Here is a 25,372-nt window from a genome sequence, read left to right on the forward strand (position 1 = left end):
CTCTCGGCCAGGAGACACGAGGACACCACGTCCACGGAGAGATCTCCCCATGCCTCATCTCTGTGCGACTTACGATTTCCTAACGCTTCCTGGTGTACCTGTATGCCTGAACTGATTTCTTGCTTGCAACCTGTTTCGCCGATCTTTCCGGATTTATCTGCTGGAGGATTTTTTTTTTTTTTTTTAGTTTGTTTGTTTAAAATATGCCTTTGAGCTCCCAGCGGCCCTTGAGCACGTGGCACCAAGGAAGAGAAACGGTGATGGCGAGAACCGGAGAAGTTGTCTGGTGAGCAGCGCTGGCGGACCTGAGCCCCTCTCTCCTCTCTCTCCCGCTCCGCGCCGCTGGCACCGCAGGCGCGGAACCCCACGAGCTTTGCCGACGGCCGGAGCCCGCCGCGGGGTGAGGACACGTTCCTGAGCGGTATGTGTGGCCGGAGCCCACTGCTGCAGCTGGTAGCATGAGTGCTGGCCCCCAGCTGCAGCTGGCTCTCCTCTGGCCTTGGCTGCTCATGGCGACCCTGCAGGCAGGACTTGGCCACACAGGGCTGGCGCTGGCCGCGGCGGTCGAGTCGGAGAGGTCGGCGGCGCAGAAAGCCATCATCAGGGTGATCCCCCTGAAAGTGGAGCCCATCATCCTGGAAGGGGAGTTTGCTAACGTCGCCGAGGTGACTCCAGCCGAGGGAAAACTGCTCCAGGTAAGAGCAGCCGTATTTTATCCATCTCCATCTGCCTCACCTTCCCACTCCTGTCCTCCCCCCATTTCTCTCCTTTGCTGCTTCACATCTCCCAGTGCCTCGCGTTTGATTTTTCTTCCCTGACTTCAGATTTATACCCGAAGCAAGGAGGCATTTTTTCTGTGAGCTGTCCACCTGTGTGTTTTGTCCCTTTGTGTTCCCGCTCCCCGGTCCTGCACCCCCTTTTGAGGCAGAAGGGATCGTGCAAACGGTTGATTCTTCATCCAGTCGTGATCTGTAGCTGTGCTTGTATTAGTGTCGGATCTTGGATGTGGTCAGTTGATCCCACGAAGGTTATTGCGTGTTTTAATTGATGTTATAAAGCTGAGTGTGTCGAGTCACATGTTGGGACTCAAAACATCTGACAGAAACCTTTTTTTTTTTTTTTTTGTGAAATCCGTAAGATTTTGTACACACCTGCTGATAGCTGGGGTTCAGTTACAGCTAAAATACACAAAATACACATCCAGACTTTACCCACTAGTATTACTGACCCTGCTAGTTGTTGTCTTGTGTGTTGGTTTTACCTGAAAGTTGAATTTTACTCATACAGTGGTTCCTCTGGTGTCACCACCATGTATTTTTATAAGTGAAATTAATGCTGATTTCTGACCTTTACTAAGGAAAGAGCATCTGAACATCTCACCGTGAGATACAGGTGCTGGTAAAAGACAGAGCTGAGCTATTTGGTGAACAGACCAATCTTCTGTATATGCTAAATTCTGAGCTCAGTTTCTAGAGACCTGGTGTGTACTCTCTCGTTTCTGTTGATAATTTTCTTGGCAGTCATGTGCTTTATTCTTGAAAAAAAAGACAAAATAGCCTGCATTAAGGTTAAATCCTAATGTTTTCATGGCTTTTTCCAGTCTTGACTTTCCAAACGCGGTATGTTGTAACCTTAATTAAATTTGTAACTTGGAAATTTATATGAAAGTAATACATATTATTGTTTAGTCTTATATGAAGAGAAATACAGTTGAGCCAGCTTTAGAACACGGTCACCTGTCTGAAAACAAAAATGGGCAGTTTGTGACATTTATAAAGCCTGTTTTTTCCATGTCTTTTGAACTACTCAGAATGAAAGCTATGCTATATTACCAGGCTTAAAAAATATCTTAGACAAATGTACTCAAGGTCCTGTTCTGTCGTGAGGCAATGTCCAGGAAGGTCAATATTTATTCCTTACAAAAACTACAGTTGTGTTGCAACTGAGCACAAAGTATAGAGTGTGGACCTTTTCCTAATGAGAAGAAGATAACCTCTATTGTGTGATGTGTGGAAGGTTTTAAGGCAGTTAAATGCAGTGACACAAAGTGGGGTTTTTGTATCACCTGCCCTCACAGCAGCACAAATGAGATGTTTTGAACACTAAGCCGTGAATAGTGTCAGTTTTACAAATGGACTTCATCCTTTAAAAATCATCCTCAAAATGGAGAGCGTTGGGGAAACTCTAATCTAATCTGCTGAGTTTGTGTACACAGATACTGACCTGCACTGTATATGCTTTCAGGCCTTGATTCTGGCGCTGTGTGTGCGCAGGTGATCATTCCTATTCCATATCCCACTGAATCCAGTGCAGCAAATCCTCTGGGTCTGGTTTCAGATGGCAGTGTTGGGATCGGGGGGTCAGGCTGTGCCTTCTGCAGCAGGATGTTTGCCCAGTGCCAGGCACCGCGCTCTGGGAAAGCTTAGCCAAGTGTACCTATGACCTCTCGTGTATATCTTACGGTGTAGTTTCTAATTCTGCCACCACATATCGAAACTGGGAATATAAAATGCCATTTAAAATTGTTTGGGTCCTGATCCTGCAGTGTGTTCCTGCCTCTGGAATAACAAAATGGGAAACAGAGCCATAACTTTTAAGGTACAAAGTAAGTAAGAAATGAATGGGAGGAAATATTTTTAGTTCACATTTACGTAGTTGAATATTAAATACACCTGAATTAGGCTTTATTGGGACATCTCATTTTACATGTGGTTGTCAACATCTCAATCTTGCAAAAACGTTAGGTCACGTGTTTTACTTTGATGTCATTTGAACTCTTACTTAAATAAACTTGAGCTGGTTCACACATACCTGCACAATTAGTTCTTTATATGTAATTTGGGTACATAACATGATTATCTTTACAGTTAATTAATTTAAAAAGTCTAAGATGCAGTCAGCCCTCAGTGCCCATCACAGAGAACACAGACTCCAGAGCTTAGCTTGGAAAGGAGGGCATGGCCCAGTCCTGTTTTCAAAGCAATGCTCTCTTAGTCCAGTGGTATAATAGGATTGCTTAAGGATAAGTGGTGCAGAGTTAGCAAGGAAGGTTCTCTTTAACTTATAATTATCTTCACAATGTTCTGGTCAATATATTTTTAGAAATACATTCTTAATTTAATATAGAAAATCCTGCATGTAAGTGATGGAGCCTCACCAAATGTAATTCTACCAGAATATTTTATTGGTTTAATTTCGCCTGCCATAGGATCATCTACAGAAACAGACTTTGGTCATGGCATGTTGCATTCTTAGAAGCTAACTTTAAAAGTATCTTCTTTACCTATAATAAAATAACCCCAATGTCAAATTGCTCCTCGCACCCCTTGCCCCTGCGAGCAGTTCTTCTGGGAAATCTCTGGATTTCCAGTTTGCAGGTCACTGAACCGTGGTGGGTGAGCGGGTAGATGCCAGGAGGCTGCCTGGGACCTGCCCGCCATCCGCCCCTTTCAGTTTAACCCAGGCAGTGTTTCCTCTGGCACTCTGCACAATGCACTATGATGCAAAGGGAGAGGAATTTCTCAAGTAGGCAGAGCCACTTAGACTTTATAGGTCAAAAAACCAACACCTTAGACTTACAGAAATCATCCTCAAGCTTGTTCAGATAGCACATGCTCTAAGCATTAACTGTTGCTTAACACAAGAGAAGTAGTGCTGTGAACTTGTCTGCAGTTTCCAAATGGCTGGAAGTTTAGAGCTCTGTTGAGCTTAATGTAGTAGCCTGGACTTCTTCTGAAAAAAGTCCCGGGGAAGTTAGAAAATAGCCCTGTATTAAAGATGGAAAAAACAAACGTTTTAGACAAGTAGGTTGGAAAGAACGTACTTGGATCTTACTGGTAACGGGCAATCCATGAGCAGCTAAGGATTCAGCATGCCCTCTGAACTGCAGTTCCTGTAGTGTTTGCGGATATCCCCCTTTAGTATGATTGCTAATGCAAGTTTTACAGCTTCCACTTTTGATATTGTTGCTGTTCTATTAACTGATTTTTGAGGAATAAATCTTGGTTCCCTTCTTCCCCATACCTCAGTATCCACTTGCTACTAGAGAGACTTGATGATGTTGATTTGAAGATAGATAGGAAAATAAGGAACATCTTGGAAAGAAAAGGAGAGAGCCACTGTAGAGACTTGAGAAAAGGAGATTTAAGATTTTTCCAATTGAATTACAGTAGAATTCACATGCAAATCTAATTGTGGAAGAAAAAACTTTACTTGAGAAACAGTTCAGCACTTAAAGTTGTGGGGTTTTTTACAGTGTATATACAAGCATATGTAATTAAAACTGTGTATTAGTACCTTTCAGTGTATATAACCCCAATCTTGTATACAAGGGAAAGGATGATACCGTTAGTATGTGTGCTGTGGTTGGGATCATTACAGTCTCTAGTTCTGGGGCTGGTATTTTGGAAATAATATTAAAAGTTTGGGAAAAGTCCCAAACAATGATATTTAAAAAGACATAGATAAACTCAAGCTACTGTATTTACTGTAGAGAAGGCAAAGCAATCATCAACCACCAGTCACCTGACATGCCTACATGTAGAAAAATCATGTAGATATGTAGAACAGCAGAACAGTCTTCTTATTTAGCAGGCAAAAGTGTATAATCAGTTTTCCCCACATGCGTTATTTTATCGCAAGTCTCACAATACTTTTTTTCGTTTCCATATAATCTTAGCAGTTAAAGTCAATTTTCATTTACCCACTGAGCACATTGTTTTAACTTATGATTGCAGAAAAAAACCTTGAGAACACAGAACAAGCCCCCTAAAGGCTCTGAACCACAAAAGCAAAGATTATCCTCTTTTCTTTCCCCTCAGAGAAATATTATTTTTTAAAAAAAACATTATTTTTAAAGTCAATCTTCTATTTGTGTGGAATGAGTGAGAATTAGAGGAAGATACTGAATCATTTTTAGGTGTGTTCAATTCAGAAGCTGAAAATCAAACATATTTAGAAAAGAAGCCTGGTATGCGATCATATCAACAATGATAATTAACCCTTGAAATTGCTAGAGTGAACCCAACATGACCATCCTGGAAATGGAGAGTGTTTTCCAGTGTTGCAATCCATAGTGCTATTGGAGAATTACAATCACCTACTTTATTGCTTATAGAGGGTTATGCTCCCAACCCATAAGAAAGTAAATATATTAGTAGTCTTCTATATTACTAGCTCCTGGATCAACAAAAGGATGTTGAGTGTATAATGTTGACAGAGATCAAAGAAGTGAGAAAGTCTAACCAAATGATAATGGGGACTTAAATTACCTGTGAATAAACTGGTCAGATAGCACAATAAGAGTCAGTTCAAAGAAGCAATTTCTGCCTCTTGGAACAGCTAGTACTAGAGTACACAGAAAGATATTCTTGACTTAGCGTTAAGTAATGTGCAAGAACTGACTCAAAAGCTAGCAATAATTGAGCCACTTGTATTGACTGCAGCACAATAAAATTTTTTGCCTGAGTACTAAAAAGTGGAACTCTTGAAACTAAGCTTTAGGATGGGAAATTATACTGAAGTGAAACAGTGAGACAAATGGCTCTTAGAGCTTAAAAAAATAGATATATCTTTAGATGTGACATAGATATTACTCAGGAAAGTAAAAGCACTCTTGGGAAGCAACCAAGGCATTGAATGAAAAAGGCAGTAGTAACCCAATACAAACACAATGGTAGTGTTCAAGAAACCATTTGGGCCAAACATATCTTTTAAAAATTGGTCATATAGCATTAGTTTAGGATTGGCATAGCATAACCTGCAGCGTAGATTAGTATGGTATTGTTATTAGTGTAGGGTTTAAGTGTATCTGAAATGCGAGCCATTAAAATCCAGATGCAGAGTAGGGAGCCTCAGCTAGAATTAGCTGTTAGAAAAACTTGAGTTTAGAGGCTGTTTCTGAACCTCCATCCCTCTCTTGAGCATATGCAGAGGCTGAGTTTGAGCTTTGCGTGGTGCGTCTTCTTTCCTGATCCAGAAAACTTGTGGCGGGAAATTGTTCTCTGTTTAAGAAGGAGTTTGAAGGACTTTAAACTTAAGTCTTCCAGCTGCCCAGTGTACCATCTGGTGCTGGTCGATGTCCCCGTAGAATTATTTACGACACATGTAGGCATAGACCTACCCTGAACTTCAGTGCTAGAAAGGTCACAGATCTGGAGGCCCAAGTAACTACATGGGGCAGGCGTGAATAGGAGAAGCAAACCCAACTGCAGCAAAGCCAAGATACATGGTCAGAAGACTAAATCAACAGGGTTGGAGTGAGTGACGGTCAACAGAGGACTTCTGGCCATGCACACCCGTCCTGGAATATATCCAAGGAGCAAGTGGACATTTCCCAAAGATAAGCTGGCAGAGGGGTGAGGTTATAGGAGACGGGAAGCAGGCTTCAGTCATTCCCGTTGGCTGTAGCCAGGCTGGGTTTGTGGGTGAAATGGTTCTGAACCATTAGAGAAATTCCTTCTTGTTCTGTGCTTCCATAAAACTAAAGGTTTGGTAGGCATTTCGTACAGATTATGGAAGGCTATTCTGAACTGCATGTGAATTCATTATTTTTAAGTGAAAACTACTTTCAGAATTGTCAGAGCAATACGTGTGTGTCAAACTTTGTATGAACAAAGACAACTCCATTGTATCAGACTTTATTAGATTAAATGCATTTTTATGTGTTATAACTGAATTTTTCCACGCATGGAGCTCTCAAATGTGACTAAATCTTTCTGTAGGCTTTCCCCAGAAGTGTTCCTTAGTCTGAAAACAAGCAAGTTTTAACCTAAAAGGGAAAAAAGTAACAAATAAGTGCAATGGAAAACTTGCAGTGTAGCTTGATCTTTAGGTCTGTCTATCTTCAGTATCATAAAAATCTGCTTTGCAGGGGTTGCCAAGAGTCAAATGTATGAAATTCTGGTTTATAAACAAAGCAGAATTGTAAGCTGAACCTCAGTACAGGGGTATATATCACACTCAAGCAATGTACGTTTGTATTTTGTCACCCTTTTGGGCTTCCCTCCATTTTAAGTCTTGAGATAATATATAGACAGGATGACAGGGTACAGAGTAGGCATAAGTGGTGTGGATGGCCAAGGTGGTCTCTTCTGTCTTTGAGTTCTGTGATTTATTTGGTTTTTTAATGGCTGTTTATTTTTCCCCTGTTTCACCAGCTGTAAAGAACAGGAAGTGTTGTACTCCCTTTCACTTGCCCACAACATTTTCAGTCTGCATTAAGGAATCATAATCACATCTCATGCTTCGGAGCTTCAGGCTTGCTGCCAGCACGGGTCAGGTGGGAGTCGGCCAAGAGTTGTCTTGGGATATTTTCACCCTTTTTTTTAAGAGCATCAGGGATTTGCCTTACCTTGAAACAAGGCACTGAAACATATAGGCCAGTGTTCAAAGGTAGTAGAGAGAATATTGTTTTGAATATGCTTAGGTTGTGTGGGTTACTCCTGTGCAGATTGCCAGATTTAAGTGGAAGACTCTTCCTCCCTGCAGCCACCCTGTTCAAATGATCTGAAATTTTGGGTGTGTACCCTCTTCCTCTGCAGTTTGAGACATGAATCATCTGCCTAGATCAACGGATGTATTCTCATCTTGTCACTTCCCTAACCCTAAAGGGACTAGTTAAGGGCATTAGTGGCCCTTTGATCTCTCTTTGTTCTCCATCTCAGTAATTTGGTTTCCAGTGACCAAATGGGTTAATCTAATGCATATTACTGTGTTCAGTAGCAGGATAGTGGCAGAAATGTAATGGATTGTCATATACAGAAATTCTGACTAGGTAGCTGAATTAATTCCTGTGGCGATAAACTCTATGAAACAAATGACACATTTTTTACCAAGTTTGGGTATGACATGTTAATTTAGAATGTAAATCAAGCAGTTTGAGGATTAAATTTGCTATTGTTTTGACAAAAGGTATGTGAATTCTAGTTCAAAATTACATGAAAGAATAGAATTTAGACTTCCTGCTTCTAAAGCTGTTGTTCCATGGGGTCTTTGTTCAGTTGGATGGATTTGCTCAAGACTGCCGGTGCACTGCTGTAGAAGAGACACACATGCTGCAGAAACTTGAAGAGAAAGACATTGGGATCGAAATGGCTCCAGATATGAAAAATGAACAGCGCTGCAGGACTATTACAGACATGAAGTGGTTTTCCTTACAAAGGCCAAAAAGCCCAATAATAGAGCAGAGCAGGTGCAGGAAAGACACTGTCTGAAAAACGATTTGGGGCGATTGCCTCATGGTAAGACAATTTGAGGAGATCTAGGTAGTGAACAGAGAATATTGGTTCTTTCATTAGTTGAATTTTGTGCAGGATCTCTCAGATTAATTGCTTCCAGATAGTTTAAATGTAGGGAACATCACTAAGGATATGAAAGTCAAGCAACAAAGGGTGCATTGCGGCAATTCCTGTAATTTGCTGGGTGTCAGTTTGAATGCTTAGCAAGTTGGTCTCTTTACACCACCATTCAGTGTAGAAATGCAACTTTGGAAACCCTATGTTGACTATGTTTTAAAGTGGTAAGACAGCTGACACATCTGTTATTGCTTCAGTCTTGAATCATGTTACTTGCAAAATTATTTTAATAAATTTTATTTACTAAGACAGTTTTATTCCAAAATAAGTGGAACCTCACAAAGATCTTGAAGATATAAGGAAGAGTTCCCCCTCTTCCACTTATGCTGTACCTCAGTTATTCTTTTGCTCCATAAATGTCTCACTTGAATGCGAGTTCTCCTCTGCAGCCATGATGTGGTGCACAAATGTCCCTGAATGTCAACACCAGAGACTTCTGTCCAAACATTTCCCCAGGGCCACAGAAATGTCTCTGTCCTCCCCATTAGCCTGTGTTTCATCTGGTCTCATTCATATAAGCATAAGACGCCCCAGGTTATACAGTTCCACTCAGCTATTTTTTTCTACTGATCTACTCTCCAAGTTTCTTTCTTTTATCTTTTAACATTTTCATCTTCCTTTTTGCTCCAAACAATGCTTATTCTTGTTATTTTTCTGTATACAGTCTTCTTGATCACTGCTGGTGCACAAAATGGTTTAGGCTGTTGCCTGGCATCATTTGCCTCCAACACTTTGCTCTCCTCCATTCTTCTCTATGATCTTCTGGTCTTTCCATTACCTCCTTCAGACTACCTCTGACCTCTCTCTCAAGGGGATGATGGCTGTACCAAAAGCTGTGGTTTGTAAACTTGGTACAAAGTACATACCTCCATGAGAGATGCAGATATCTGATTTCAGTGATGGACGAACCCCATGTACTTGTACAACATGCAGCTCATATAAGCCCTGTATTAAAAAAAGATATCAAAATAACTTGTGTAGGTTCTTGGTTGAGAAATCACCACGTTGCATTTCTGATAGTTGCACCTAGTTGTGGCTTGAGTGGGTGCCAGCCCGTGTCTTCATGCTCCATCACTGACTGCCTCTTTTATGGCTACTTTATCCATAAAACAAAGACTGGGGAATGCCTGTGAGACAGGTCCCCGCTGAGCCTTCCCTGAGAAAACCAGATGTAGCTTTCTCTTGCTGAAGACACCTGAGTGGAACATCTTGGGTCCGTGCGATATTGCAGAGCCTTCAACTGGCCAGTAACTTCTATGAGCTGAGGGAGATCAAGGGGCAAGAAGTGGTTATGGGAAGCTTTAACTACGTCCATTACACTTCAGGGAGCTGCTCGTCAGGGAACCAAGAGGGGGAGAAGCATTGCTGGCCTTGGCCTTTTCCAAGACCTCAATTAAAGTCCTGCTTTTGAAAAGCTGCTCTGTAACAGTGACAATAAAGTGTTTTGTTCCTGCAAAGATGTTGAGAGAGAGAGGCCAAAAAGTCATCCACACTTGTGTTTTAATTCAGACAGGGAGTTACATGAAATCGAATAAGGTTGTTAAAGCCGAGAAGGCAACTAAGAGTTATATCCTTGCAGTTGGCATGAAGGTATTTAAGGACACAACAGTAGGAATGATCAAATGTACCTCTCAAGAAATACTTGAAAAATGATAAAAGGATATCAGCATACCTAAACATAAGAGTAAGAAAGTATATAAAAGCATCCTGAAAAGGCAAAAAAAAAAAGGTAAAATGAGAAAAAAGAGGAACAAACAAAAAATATGTAAAAATATAGTGAAAAAAGGAAGAGAAATAACTTGAAAAAAGATTAAAAAACTAATAATGTATTCTCTTCAGTCACATCAGAAGCAGAAAGCTTGCCTGACAGTCTGTAGGACCTATAAAAAATTGAAATCTAGAAGATGCACTTAGGGCAGCTAAACTCATAGCAGAAAAATGAATGCAATTCTTTTTGTGCTTTGAGCTGTCTCAGGCTGAAATGTCTGTAGGTGAGCTGGTGATGTAGACAGATAAAATTAGCATTATCAGTCACCGGGATCAGATGGTATTCACCCAAGAGTTGTGGAGAATGAAATCATTGAACTATTAACTCTGTGTATGAACTCTTGTTTAAAATCAGTGGAAAGTGGCCAATGTGATACCACTTTGTCTCTGGGCTCCAAGTCATCGACAAAAGCCCTGACCAGTGTGCTGCAGAATCTGTGTGGAGTAAGTTGTTAGAAACGATAATGCAGAGTGTAGTAAGTGGATGCGAAGGAGTCAACAGATGTATCAGTTGGGTTGGTCCAGCTGAACTTCCAAAATGTCGACGTCCCTCAGCAAAGGCTTTTAATCTAAGCCATGGAATAAGAAGGATGCTCCTGGATAAATAGTTATTGGAAGATAAGAAGCAGATGGTGGGAATAACTGTCAGATTTTCACAGGAGCTGAAGACTGTATCTCTGCAGGTGTGTGTGCTGGTAGCCATGTTGTCCCGTACGTTTAATAAGCACATGGAAACCAAGCGCTTGGTAGTGGTTTAGAGCTTTCCAATGCATTAACTAATGTGAAATAATGAAGCCAAGGATCAGGTATGAAGCACTGCAGAAGAACTTTATGAGACTAAATACTGTAAGGAGATGCATGTGGAAAATCAGTAATTTCTTTATGTTAAGGTGATGGGCTCTGATTTGTCCACTACCACTCAGAAACTATATCTTGTCGTTATAATAGATTGTTCCATGCAAGTGTCAGTTTAGTACTTGGTGGTTGTCATGAAGACACAGAGAATAAAACAGAGAATATCATTAAGCCCCCGTGGAAATCCACATGTTGAATATTGTGTCAAGTTCCATTCCCCATGCCTCTGAAAAAGGTGTAGCAGTATTGGAAGAGGTTTGGAGAAGAACATGAGGATAAGAAAAAGTGTAAGATGTGTTTCATACAAGGAACAACTAACTGGACTAATACTCTTCTGGCTGGAAAAGAGGCAGCCAAGGGGTAGTATGAAAAAGATCTAGAGAGTGATGAATAGGGATTGACTGTTAGTTTCTTTCAATATGAAAATAACGGGGCATCACATGAAGCTGCCAGGAGCCATGTTCAAAAGGAAGTGCTCTTCATACACTGTACAGTTAACCTGTACAGTTCCTTGCTGCCAGAACAAATATGGATGCTCAAAGTTATAGAGGTTCAAAAAACACTGGAACAAATGTGTGGGAGAAGCCTCCACCAATGGCTATTAATTAACCAGTTCCAGTTTTACCTCGGGCAGTCTATAAAACGCAGCTTGTTGGAGGCTTGGAGAGTGTCCTGGGGAGAAGCCCTACATGCTTGTCCTGTTCTTACTTCTCCTTCAGAAATCCACTGTTGGCAACTGTCAAAGATCATGGGTTAGATGGACCTTTGGTCTGAATCCACACTGCTGTTTATTCTCATCTTCTACAGAACACGTTTTCACCATTAGGCCCATCACCTTCAGCACCAGCCCTTCCAGTTCACCTTTGCTCTGTTTGGGCAAGTCTCTGTGGAAAACCTGCAGTAACATCCTTCACCATCCATTACTGACTTTGAGCTCAGCTGTTCATTCACTTTGAAGCCACTATGCAGTTCCTTGGGGTCCATTATCACAAATCTCCTCACACGTAGCTCTCAGCTGGTGCTGTTAACCAGTGTTTGATGTCCTTGACACTTTGGCCTTCATATCTTTCTGGATGTACCATGTTTATCCCTCATCACCCTCATTCTGCATGATCCTGTCAACTGTGCTCTGTTGGTGGGGTAATAACCATTATAATTTGGTCATATGCTCCCTGCCTTTGTTCTTTAACGCAGTAGTACTCACCTAACGATATATCAACCCAAATATTGCTATAGGTTCTATTTTTTGGAGCAATGAGTGCTCCTCAGAATGGCCAGAATGGCTAAAATGACTCTCTGTATTCTGACTCATCCTTGTCCATCTTTGTATCCAGCCATGCCCTGCACACTTACTGCCTGAAATGAATAAGTGATGGAGAAGGAAACCTGATATTCCCTGAGAAACAGCACAGTAACTTCAGCCACAGTGGAAACAGAGGCAGACAGTCCCATATGAGGTAGGGCCAGGCTCCTGTAGCTCATGAACGTAGGGCGAGATGTGGAAGTTCTTGGTCATAAACCTTCACTACTAATTCTCATCTTCAATAGCTTCAGAGCTACATTTGGCCTCTTCATGATGGTCGTCCCACACAATTTTTTTGTGTCCCTTTGGAATAAAGCCTATTTTCTTGTCTGGCAGGTGTGCCAAGATGACTTTAAGATTTCTCAGGATCTTGTTTAAAAAAAAAAAAAGCAAACACTCTCTTAATTTTTGTTTTAGTATTCTACATCTTTCAGTGCAGAATGGGCAACCATTATCCTTCTGAATTATGCTACCCCAGCTTGGATATTCCAGTTTTGGCAAAGTTCAGAATTTGTACAACCAACTTCTATCAGGATGGCTAAGTAATAATTATTATTGAATTATTTTATTGAATTTTATTTACTCGATGCATGTTCTCCATCTGTGATTGGATTAAGTGTTCGATTGCGTGTATTTCTCCTATTATTGGAATCACATTATTCCAACTCTAAATAACCTTCAGGAATGGCAAGAATTGTGCTGTAGGCAACACTGGATGTGTCTCTTGTGGCTCCTGACTTGGTACACCCAGCATGCCTTTAGAAGTCTTCCTAAAAAGGTAACTGTCTTTATGGAAGACTTTCTCCAAGGATGCAGACTAGTAGGATGCACCATGTCTTTAACTCACAGAAGAACTCGTGTGCTGCTTATGTTCTTTAGGAATCCTACCTTTGGTACTGGCAGAAAGACCCCAATAACGGCTGCATTCATCAGGAATATCATTCCTCTCCAACAACTCTAGCCAATGCTGAATTCTAGAACCTGTGACAAAACCATTATCAGTTCTGTATTTCTAAACCTTTGAGCACACCTTGAAACATCCTGCTCCTGTGCACCAGATCTCAGGATATAACCAAGGGATCTTATTCCTTCCACTTGTTTATGCCATTTCTGTCCTCCCTCTTCCATTTGGCACAGACTAGGACCCCAGCTGGGGCCAATGCCACAGTACCCAGTCAGTGCTGAGGAGCAAGAATACAATGTATACTGTTCGATTTTGCAGGTTCCTGACATTTTCAGGGACCTCTGTCACAAGATACCGTTGTGGCAGGAGACTGCTTACTCACACTGGGTGTATTCACCCATCCTCACGTTCCCAGTGCGTTGTGTGTACTGTAGCCAGCAGAGCCTGCATCACATCCTTAATACCTACCAGAGTGTTTGAGTAGAGTGCATGCTCTTGGGAGTTAACTTCTCTTTATACTAACTGTATCACAATTACAGTCAGATATTCCTATGGTTGAAATAAGAGCCTCTCTACATATTAGAGAATATATATTTTTTACAGGACTGGCACATAAGCTCTCTCTTTACCTAGGGAGTGAATCATGATAACCTGCAAACATCAGGTATTTGGTCACCAAGAAGGGCAGTTGATGCATTAAGTTAAAAATAGTTTCAAAACCTTGCCAACCATGCCATTTGCATTTTAAGGTCTTCATGTTCAGGTGATGTCAAACAAGATACTCTGAGGTCCTGTTCTTTCTGTCAGAAGCCATGGAGCCAGGGAATCCATGGTGTGCTTGGTGGGAACCCAGCTTCGGGAATGCTGAATCTATCAGTGGTAGAAAGCAGTTTTAGCTAACAGGCTACAAATGAGAAATGTGGGATAATGTCGGAAGGGGCAGTTTGCAGAAGTTAGGGGATTTGCCAAATTGGCTTCTTTTCCTCAGGTGCCACATACTGGCTCCACTGCCTGTAGGCTGGCCTGTTTCTTGGATTCCTGGTAAACGCATTCTTGATTCTGTAGTCAGAAGGATTAATTGATACCTGTCCAGTCCTTGTTCTCCCGAAAGCCTATTGCAAGATAAGGGAAGATGTATTACATCCCTATGTAGACCTGTGCTTCAGTGATTCTGTGTTGTTCACTAGGACTAGTGAGCATAGAGTATGAGTATAGATTACATCAGTGCAGATACCCAAGCAACTATTTTTGTCCATCTGAGAGATTTACCGTTTTCTTCGATCACGTGGTCCTAAAATTCTGTATGGAGCTTTAGTAAAAGATTGTTGACCTCTATCCCAGCTTTGGTTCTTAAGCAGGGTCTCACCATCCAGACAGTGTGATAACGTGAGCCTGTGGCAGCTTGTTTATTATTCTACCTATGTTTTCAAATGTGACTTTTCTCGTAGCAAAACATTCTGCCAGAGGGTGAGAAAGACCCACTGCTAAATGTCTAACATTCAGTGTCTTTATTCCCCCTTCCCAGATAAGGTTTCTTATATGCTTTCTTGAGGTCATATCTAAGTTTCACTGGAGCCAGAAAATAGCCCTTCTTTCCCCCCCAGACCCTAGACCATCATGGACAAAGTGGTATATCTCCTCAGACATCTGATGTCAAGCAGACCATCTCCTTCCTTGTCTGCACAGAACCAAACCCGTCAGGTGGCCTCAGTTCATTTGTGTCATGAACTGGGAGATAAAGAGGTGCACTGATACTGGTAATTGCATAACATATTGTATCAGGAGATGTTATGATACTGTCTAAGTGTTTGTGCCTCTGGCCATCAGTAAATTCCATCAAAAGTCAAGTTGTACAATAGCCTTTCCAGAGGATGTCTCCATTCTTGACATCTGCAGAGCTGACATGTGGCATTCCATTAAACTCCATACCATTGCAGATGCTTCCAGGAACAATGCCCAATGTGGCAGATTGTGGTTTGCAGAGTACTCTAAAATGCTTGAGACACCCCTGCCCGCTTACCTGTGGGGAGAGACAGAGAGGGAATTACTGCTTGGAGTTACGCACCTTCTCAATATGTATGTGGATTGTCATCTGAAGAAGAACAGAAGATAACATGATAGTAATTGAGCTGTTTTGAGATGTGTAGTACAAATCCACATTAACTGCTCTCTCTACTTCCACTGAAATCTAGTGGTTGGGATGAGTTGTAGGCACACGATGAAGAGTATATCCCTGCTTACCATTCTGAATATATACATATTGACAACGTGCATCTCAAAGAAGGTGATGGTAAACTTTTTTTTCTTCTTCCACAGCAATAATCTGACCCTTGTGCCATGATTTATGAAGGGAGGGGAAAAAAAGGTGAAATGAAACCGTTGGGGTTTATGGGTGGAGATACTGCTTTGAGTAAACAAAGATGAATGTTGGTATTGAGAAGCCTGATGCTTCCATGAAGGCAAACTTCCTTTATGTATATTTAATTCTCTTGACCATGTTAAGAACTTTGAGAGATTTATTAATAGCTTACAAACTCTGGTTAAGTGTCTGTATGAACATCGTCTTAAGTACATGGGCTGAATAACTGCAGATGTTTCGTGAATATTCCTCTGCTTCTGTAAAGTTTAGGTAGGACTTGAAAAGTCCCATAGAACCCAGGTGGCAGTCTCTGATGCTTAAGAGCTTTTGGGATTTTGGGGGGATATGTTTATGTTAGCACAGATTTGGAGGAGATTTAGGTAGATTTTACGTTGAATTGTAGCTTGTCTGTGCTCTGGTGGAGAGATCACATTGTCTGGAGAGGTGAGTGACAGTCTGGCTGCCTCTTGGCCGTGCGAACCAGTCCATAGTTTGGGCGTATGTTAAGGATTTCCTTCCTTTGATCCAGTATATGATTCCTGTGATCTTCAATCTCCTCAGTCTAAATTGTACTCAGAGGATCACATTTGACCTTTTGACCATGATATCACATTGGCAGCGTATGTTGATTTGTTGTTTCGTCATGATACTGTCCTTTCTTTGACCTTTGGTTGTTTTCAGAGTTGCTGTTTTCAAGTGTACAAGTCTCTCATCCTGTGAGTATTTTCTGAGTTCTTCGTTCTTGTTTTATATTGATGTTTGTGCCTATATCTGGATGTACTAAAATGCCCATTGTTCCCATGTGGCCAAGACGTCAGAGCTGGTGGCAAGCCTCGATTTTGGCATTATTTATGATGGTGCAGGACTTTGTGTTATTTACAGCAAGATTGCCAGAAAGAAGTAATTTAAGTTTCTCCATTTAAATAGGTAGTTCTTAAATTACATCATTTCAGTTTCATTTAAATGATTAAACTTAAGCGATTAGAGCAGGGTGAAGAAAACAGAACAATGTATATACATATTGAATGCCATTCTGGTTTATTCTTCACCTAATGCCTCACCTGTGGATACTTGAGTGTAGAGTCTTGTCCGTATAAATGTTGGAAGGGCGGCTGTTAGACGTACCTGAATTGTTCATTAAAAAGTGCATCTCTACCAAATTCCCTTTTCTCTCTTCAGCTGAGAAATGAAACGTACTGCCATAAAGAACTGAAATAGTGTTTGTCAGATGATTTTGCAGAAGTTATTCTTGTTGTTATGCTCAGTTGATGCAAAGCCCAGCTGAGTGATGTGTTCACCCAGCTTTGAAAGAATCATTTTGGCTGTAGCTGCTATGAGGAGGACTTGCAATATAGAAATCGTACAGGTTTTAAAACAAAAATGTCATCTAGTAGGAAAAAAGATAGCTTGTTTAAATTGGCTGAGTCCAGTGCTGATTTCTGCACAGAAAACATCCATGAGCACTGGTGGATGAGGAGAACTTGGAGTTTCAAAGTAATTTCTCTTTCATCTTTAAATTTTGATATTCAGTTGTGTTTTGCCAGAGTTCAGAGTAACTTCAGGAATTCAACTGTCTTTCAGATATATTTACAGGGAAAATATATCTGTCATTTCCACTCAGGCGGCACCTGTAAGCTGATATCCTTGAGTTTCTCCTAGTTTCACTGTTTTGTTTTGCTTTGTTTTCCACCATGTTTTAACAAGATAAGCATCTCTCAGGGTATTTTCCCTTCATTTCAGTAATTGCCTTCTCTAGTGACCGATTTCCTGTGCTCTTCTGTTCATGTATTATTGCAAGATCTCGGTGTACTGCCCACAGACACCACCGCATAGAGCCCTCACCTAATCATATTATCATCTCAGGTAATTCATTAAAAGCTCCTCAGAACACCAAATGGAAAAAAAGTGCACTAATTTCTCTGAAGACACAACCTGTGTAAACCGAGATGCTTACAAGGTGCCTGCAGATTTGACATCATCAAACACTGAGGTGGGAATTCAGTTCCTTTCAGGTTTTCAAAGTTCTTCCACTGAAATAATTTAGACCCCTGAAAATTCAATCCAGGTGTTATAAACTTGGTGTTTGCCACTGTTCTGACTTGCTGCAGAGCAACACAGAAAAATAAATAGATTTGAGTGTATATGAGATTCAAAAGGGATTTGACTAAAAAGCAATAATTGAAGTTCTGTGTTAAATAAACTAGGAAACAATTGTGTCTCTTGAAAGCAGATATGATACACTTTATTAAAATGAGCTAAGCAAGTAATCAGCTATATTCTACATCCTCAGAGCTCACTATAGTGATCTTGCCTGATAAAACAATACCTGGATAACCGATGCAATCTCATCGAGAAGCAAAGAGATGGCCACCTCGTAGTAATGTGAGAATGCAATGTACTTTTGCCTGTTATCAACTGAAAGTTCAGGATCAAATGAGAAAGCAAGGTTGTAAATTTGGTTAAATGAACAAAAGTCAAGTTGATAATGCCTTTTTCTTGTTGCCTGGTAATACTGCTTCAGTCTTACTAGGGCAGTGTTAGGTCAGTGGTTATATAGGTGTAATACTGTCTGGAGCCAAGCAAGTTTTATTGTATTGCATCTTCACTCTTCCAAGGTGTCCAGCGACCTCACAAGTGTGCTGAAAAGGGAGGTTAACAAGAATGAGCTGTCTGAGGACAGCAGGAGTGTGACTGTGCTGCACCTCTTCTAGGGCCACCCACAGAGATACCAGTGGTAGCCCCAGTCTTGCTAAGCTGTGTGATTGGTTTCGTTATTTTACATCAAAGCCTGTAGCCAGATTTAAAAGTAGTATGAAAGCCTGAGACAAGAGTTAAATTCTGTGTAGGTTCTTCTACAGCGTTTATTAGCATATTAGTGTTGAACCTCTTCCATCTGCACACTGAGCAGCATGGGTACCTATGTTCATAAATTGATTGTTTTGTCATCATCTCCTTATGGTCAGGATTTTTGTGGGTTTAAAATAATAGTTTTCTTAGAATTATCAGAGAACATGAAGTCAAAGGTGCCTTTACCTATAAGTGAAAAATGGGATCTGCTTATTTCTTCATGGAATCCAGTCCGTACTGATAGACTTGGTCCCTCCAAAAAAGGTTGTCTTCTTTGCAGATGGGTTTTACCCCTTCTGTGGAAAGTCACTGGAAAGGACTGGGACTTCTTGGGGTCAACTGATCTAAGACAGCATAGGCATCCATCACAGGGCAAATGAGCCATGTATTGTAAGGGCAAAGTGGATTTGGGGTTTGTCTCTGAAGGGAAGTGAGACAGCTAGCTCAGCAGTACATGGGCTACACACGTAGGTATACGTGGTAGATGCTTGAAGTTAGGAGAAAAAGCCCAGTAGGAGAAAAAGATCAAGGTGGGTGTGTCCTCCCAAATCCCAGGACTCGGTGGCTTTGGGGGCCCCCAGGCTGGAAATGACAGACAGGACACTTGGTTAGTCAGGATGGATCTTGCCCACATGGCTTTCAGGACACCTCCACATCATCTTTTGTCAGGGAATGGAATTCTGGGCCTATGAAAAGAATTGGTTTTGTTTACTTCAAACTTTTTACTTGACAGTGGTTTGAGGTGCCCCTTTCATCCTTGCATTATGAAGGATAGTGAATAATTATTCTATATTTGTGTTATTTACAAAGTTCACCATTTTACAAGCCTCTGTCCTGTTCTGGGTGGAGCATCCTAGGCTTTTCTTACACACAAGCTGTTCCACACCTTGTTGCTCCCTGTCTGCTTTTGTTACCTGTGTACTTTTTTGTGGTTTTGCATTTTGAGATAGGGTGACCATTACTGAGTGGACTGTTCAGCTGTAAGTGTACCACAGATGGTATTTCCCCATCCTCTTTTCCAATACTTTCCTAACTTCATTTGCTTTTTTGGAGAGTGCAGAACTATATGTATTAAAATAATATATATACAGTGCACACAAATAGTGTGGTGTTTTCAGAAAATGTTCCAGAATGATTCCAGGGTCTTCTCTTAACTATTTTAAAGCCTATCATTTTGTCCTTACAACTAGAATTATTGTTTCCCAGGCATATCCCTTTGCACTCTGATACTGAATTTCACCTGTCATTTTATCACTTTATTCAAGCTGCAGTTACACCTACAGTTGATCCCAACTGACGGCTCCTTGCTGCTGAAAGGAAGACTTCTCTTTTTTTTTTTTTTCTTCTAATTACTGCTTTCCCCCACCCCTACTTTCCATGTCACAACTCATCCCTCATTTGCTGTGACCCTGTCCTTGTGAGCCTTTCCCAAACCTGTCCAGCTCATTAAAACTGCAGAAAATGCTCAACTTAATTTGCTAGGTTCATTTTCTGATGTTTTTATAGTCTAAATGGGCTCATGAAGAAATCAAGGATGGGGTAAGCAGTGGGGAACGTGTGGTCAGGAGCATGGGAGAGATGGGAGCAGTTGGCATCCTGTCGCTCATGAAACCATATGTTGAGTCGCCTAAGATCCTTCATGCAAGTCTTCACATTCAGTTTGAGATTGAATAATTCAGAAAAATATTGTTTCATCTGTGAATTTTGTCACCTCATTAATTTACCCTTTCCCAAGTAATTTATGAACGTGCTGAAACGCTCTGCATGGGAACTTCCTGACTTCCTCTGTAGTGAACCATGATGCAAACAATTCATTTAGGGTTTTTTGCAAATTTTTTTGAGTGCATCTTTCATTCCCTATGTTATTTGTTAGCCACAGAAACTCACTAATAGGCTTCCTGCTTCTGATGTGTTGAAAAAGGCTTTGTTGTTTGTATGTAAGCCCCTAGAATGTTTTTCTCTTTTGACCAGTCTCCTTAAATTGCCAGGATTGCAGTCTTTTCTGCTCTCATCGTTTGGATTCAAGTTCCGCTTTTCAAAGGTTGCCTTTTCCTTCTGGTATTCTACTTTCCTTTATTGTTCACTGTTGGGCTTTTGGGGTCCAGCTAGGTTCCTTTGCTCAGTGGTGTAGGTTCACTCTGAGTCTCTAGCAGGAGATCTCTAAACAATTTCTGTATCACCCAGAAACATTTTACCTTCTCATTTGCTTTCTAAAATGTTTTTCTAACTATTTTACTTATTCTTAGAATCTGTAGGGTTTAAGGGTTTTGTTTTATTTATTTATTTATTTTCATTTTCCTTTCCCACAAATAGGGGAATTTGAATATATGATGGTCATTATTACAGAAATAATCTGTCTTCAACCAAAGCGCCTGTGTACTGTGCAGGATTGCATCTACTTTGGAGCTCTCTCCAGATTGCTCCATAAAGAAGTCGATGAAGATACCTAAAGCTGTCTTTTGGTCAGACCTAACATTTTCCCTGCCTGTATGGCAGTGATTGAAGTCACCCATTAATACTGTGTTTTTCCACGTTTGTAACCTTCCAAACTTCCCTTAGCCTTTCCTCATCTCTGGCATCACCACAGATACGTGGTCAGTTGGTGACTTAAATACTTTTTTCTTCCATACAGGCATGGAATTTCAACCTGCAGATCTTTGAAACTGTTTCATACAGTTAAATATATATTAGTACACTCTACTGTATTAATTGTGCATCTCTATTATTACAGTATCCTCTAGATTCCTTACCCAGGTGCTTATGAAATTAGTATTCTAATTTAGAAGTAGGCATTTTGTTTTACTCAACTTCAGGCTTGGATTTTGTGTTGGACAGATAGATGGACAAAAATTTATATATAGCTATCTACACACAGATGTACATATCTGTATATATGTCTATATAGATATATATACACACACATTAGTACATGTATATATAAGATACACATTTATTGATACACACAGCATTCTTGCATGGTGGATATCAGTGCAATATCCCATTTTTTAGGTGCAGGAATTAAGAGACAAAATTTTAAATCCAGTTTCCAGCTACGAATGCGTAAAGCCTGCCATGCAAAATTACTTTTGGAATCTAAAAAGAGCAGTGTGGTGCGGTGCATGCTGCTCGAGAGGGGAGTGCCGAGGTCTCTGCGTTGCCTTCTGGAAGTGCAGTGAGTTGGAAATCGCTGGCTGAAGTCGCTAGCCTAGAGCGAGGCAGGGGCAGAGCTTGAGTCGGGTACAGATGAAGGCACCGATCGAACGTCTGCAGTACTTAATCTCTGCAAATGTTAATAAAAGTATTAGGCAGGCAACATGTTTCCTCTTGTTTTGTTATGGTTGAATTTCATATGCAGACAGCATGCCACGAACCTCATTTTCTCTTGCCATCCCTTCACATCAGCAGCAGCTTTCCCGAGCCTCAGGCACCACAAGCTCTGACTCATTTACTTAATATTCCTCTAATGAAACTGCCCAGAGCTCTGGACCTATTCTCCTCCAAAACAATCTTTCTCCTCCTTATTTTTCCACACCCTACGCTTTCTTCTCGCCTCCCGTCACATTCCTAATCAGACTTTAGCTGGGCTTCCTTGAGCAGACCTTCCCTTGCTGCCAGCCCGTCTGTTCCCTCCGGTCCCCCCCACCTCCTGCCAGCCTGGCTGCGAGGAGCAGCCCACAAGTCAAGGCCGGTGCTGTGAGATGGCTGTGGAGGTACCAGCCAGCCTTTACAGTGGAGCCAGGAGGGCGAGAAACAAGCAGGAGCGTTTCTCCAGCCATGGTGTGATGGGGAGAGGGGGGTGGCCATCACGGGCTCCTGCCCACCTTGACTTTCTAGCAGGGTGGCTTGAAGCTGTACTGATTTATAGCGCATCCTTGCCAGAGAACTGTGGGGGCTGCAGCAGAGGAGCTGGAATGAGCATGGGGTGTTCCTTGCAGAAAGGATGGGAGTGACAGAAAAGGCTGTAAACTGACCTCTGGTAAAATCCTACACCCCCCGCCCCTTCCCCCCGGCTGTCTGTAGCGCCCTGATGGGCTGGAGGGTGCTGGGATGAGCAGAGCCCCAGCTCAGGATTCTGCTACCAGAAATAACCAGAAAGCAGCTGTGGTAACTCTTGCCCAGCTCTGAGAGGGTCACGTTAACCACCTGCAATCCACAGGTGACAACTGGGTAAAGGGAACTGCAGACATTCAGCACGGCGAGAGACGTCCATTGCACTTTGCTTTCTCCTTGCTCAAAGGCTGGTACTAAACATGTGAGCAACAGAACAGCTGGGATGCAGCTATCAGTTTATGTATTTTATGTATATGTTATTATACTAGCTAGTAGCACTTCACCAGAGCCTGTGACACCTGGTAGCAAAGCTGTGTGGTGGGAGTAGAGGGAGAAAGAAAACACATTTAGTGGCAGCCAGTGCACCCATGGGTTTTCCTGGATGTGGGACACAAAGGGTGCTGGAACGGGTCGGGATGGCGTGGCTGTGTCGAGATGCTGGTGGGCTGGTGGTGTTGCCATTACTCATGATGTAGAGATCTTCAGGGGGAATTTCAAACCCATTCTTAAAGATTTCTACATCGTTGGTATTCTTTTGTCTGTATTTGTTATTTTACTGAAATGTACAGTGCCACTTTGAAGGACGTTGGTCCTCATGGGACCAGAGCAGAGCTGGCTGCCCAAATCTGCAAATCACAGCGACCAGTATAAAAAATACAGGAACGATGCCTCTTCATAGGGCTGAAAAACACAAAACCTGCGAAGCCTGGCTTCTCACGCTCGGCGCTGATTAACAGTTTACTTGCTCCTAAGGAACATCTTCTGCCCAGTCTGCAAAACAGTGGCGCTTTATGATCCTCAGGATTTCTTTTTATAAGCACTGATTTAGAGTCACAGATTATTTGGTGGCACCTGCAGAATCACCTCATCCAGTGCTTGCTGCGAGTGGCAGGCGATTTGGTGGGGTGTTGATATTTGATAGGCAGGTGGGTGTCCCTGGCCGGGTTTCATGGTCAGTGGATGGAGGATTTCTTCCTCTTGAGCAGCTCCAAGGCTACGCACGGGTAGGTTTTGAGCAGCAGGAGAGGAGGATTTCTTTTGGGGCGGATAATCCGGCTGGCGAAGGGCGCGTGGGGGCAGGGAGGGAGGCAGTGGGGCAGCGTGGGGCAGGTGGGCCGGGAGATGCCGGGATGGAGGTTTGTCTCGGGGGTTAACGTGGTGCGGAAGGCTGTAGGTCTGTCCAGGGGTGCAGACGGGAGGCACGAGGCCATTTTACGTGCTCGGTGCAGGACTGCAGGCTGTTCACGAACCTCGCGCGCTGCGCTGGCAAGGAGAGGGCTGCTGGGTGTTACCGCCGGCCTTGCACACACAAAGCTCTCCTGGGCCGGCTGTTCCTGCAGCCTGTACAGACAGGCCTGCGCTCCTCAAAGACGAGGGATCAGATTCTTGCCCTCCGGCGGTTTCCAGCCAGCTCGCAGTTCAGAGGAGTCCTTTCTTTCTCCTGCTGTTCACGCCCTGCAAAGAATTTTCTATCAACAAAAGAAATTGTTTTATAATCAACTTGATGTTCATCCCCAGTCCTGGGGTATGAAAGGGGTTTTGATGGACCAGGGAAATGGAGCCTGGAAGTCGTGGAAGCAGGGGATGACAGCCACTGGCATAACCCTGCTGGGACTGGGCAGATGAATTTTGGGGGCACTCCAGAGTCAGTGAAGCTCCTGGGTGCAGCTCTAGGAGTGGGAGTAATTGGACAACATGCCAGAAGAGGAACAGTCCCTAGAAAGAAAGGGTTGGGGGCTCTGGTAGGCTGCAGAGACACTCCTGCAGCTTCTGTGACTGGACTCTTAATGTCTCTGTTGCATGCTCCATCACATGAAGATCCTTGAAATGTTTGTTGTAGCTTGGGCTGTACCTCAGAATCAATAGGACCACATTAAACTCAGAATGATTTTCTTTAAACAGTGTCAGTCATCATTCCAGTGAAAAACAGTCTAGTTGACCCCTACTTGATGGCAGCCCTGTCATGAATCTTCTTTTCTCTGAGAGGTGCAGTGGGATGAGAGCCTGGGCAGGTCTCATCAACATCAAGTTCAAGAGCTATGAGACTACCTAGGGAAAGAAGGAAGTGTTCTCCTTGAAGGAAACACATACCGTAGGTTTTGCAGTGCTTGTGTTAGAACTGTAGCACACAGACGTGTGTGACCAACAGATTTTAATTTGTCCCTGCCAGTGGAGGTACTGGAGAGTGCTCATGACACACAGCTGGCCTTGCAGCGGGAAGGACAGACATCATTCCTGTTCTCAGGAGTGTGAAACGTGCAGTGTGCAGGCTCTACCCACTCTGAAACACAGCTGCTACCAGCATCTCCTGGAGCAGTGACCTGTCTGCTATAGCTGTTACAAATGGTTTATAGTGGGAGATAGAGAACTTGCCATTTTTATGAGGGAGAGATGCCCTGAGGCCTCCTCTTAAGTGGTGGAAAAATTAAATGCTTCCAAATCCAATTTCCACTATTTCTGTGCATACTACAGCCTCATTTGTAGCCCAGCTCTCATAGTCTTAGCATGAATCCAGTTAATGTTCATTTTTTTTCTCCTTTCAGGCTGTGATTACATGTATGTTTTCAGCCTCATAAAACAAAAATTTCTCAAAGGTCAGAAAAACGTGGGGCTCAGACAGCCCAGCTGCAGTTTCAGAATGAAGATGGGGCAGGGTGGTGGGCAGATTGCTGAGGAACAGCATCAGAAGGAAGGGTCTGCAGGTAGAGACACAGCCTCTACTCTCAGGACACGTGGAGTAGGAGGGCTGGCAACCTCAGGCTGAGCAGAAAAACTGTTTTGAGTTATCTGACCATACTTCAGGCTTTTGTAAAGCAGCTGTTGCTTCACTTTGCAGTACAAATATCCCTGCCTGGGTCTATAGTGGTGGAGTCAGTATTTTTTAGAGAAAGATGGAAGCATGAGCTCAGGAGCTGGACTTGGTTACCTGACTG

General features: G+C 42.3%; 1 protein-coding gene across 1 annotated transcript in view; it reads left to right on the forward strand.

The window, feature by feature from the left end:
* Positions 1–258: 258 nt before the first annotated feature.
* The window catches only part of RNF43 (ring finger protein 43), a 59,098-nt gene continuing 33,984 nt past the window's right edge, over positions 259–25,372 (forward strand). Inside the window, exon 1 of the mRNA XM_026861691.1 lies at positions 259–695. Coding sequence (XP_026717492.1) covers positions 459–695 — 237 coding nt within the window. The 5' untranslated portion in view covers positions 259–458. The remainder of the gene's footprint in view (positions 696–25,372) is intronic.

The sequence above is a fragment of the Athene cunicularia genome (assembly GCF_003259725.1).
Source record: "Athene cunicularia isolate RWA chromosome 19 unlocalized genomic scaffold, athCun1 chr19_part1, whole genome shotgun sequence".
NCBI classification, from domain to species: domain Eukaryota; kingdom Metazoa; phylum Chordata; class Aves; order Strigiformes; family Strigidae; genus Athene; species Athene cunicularia.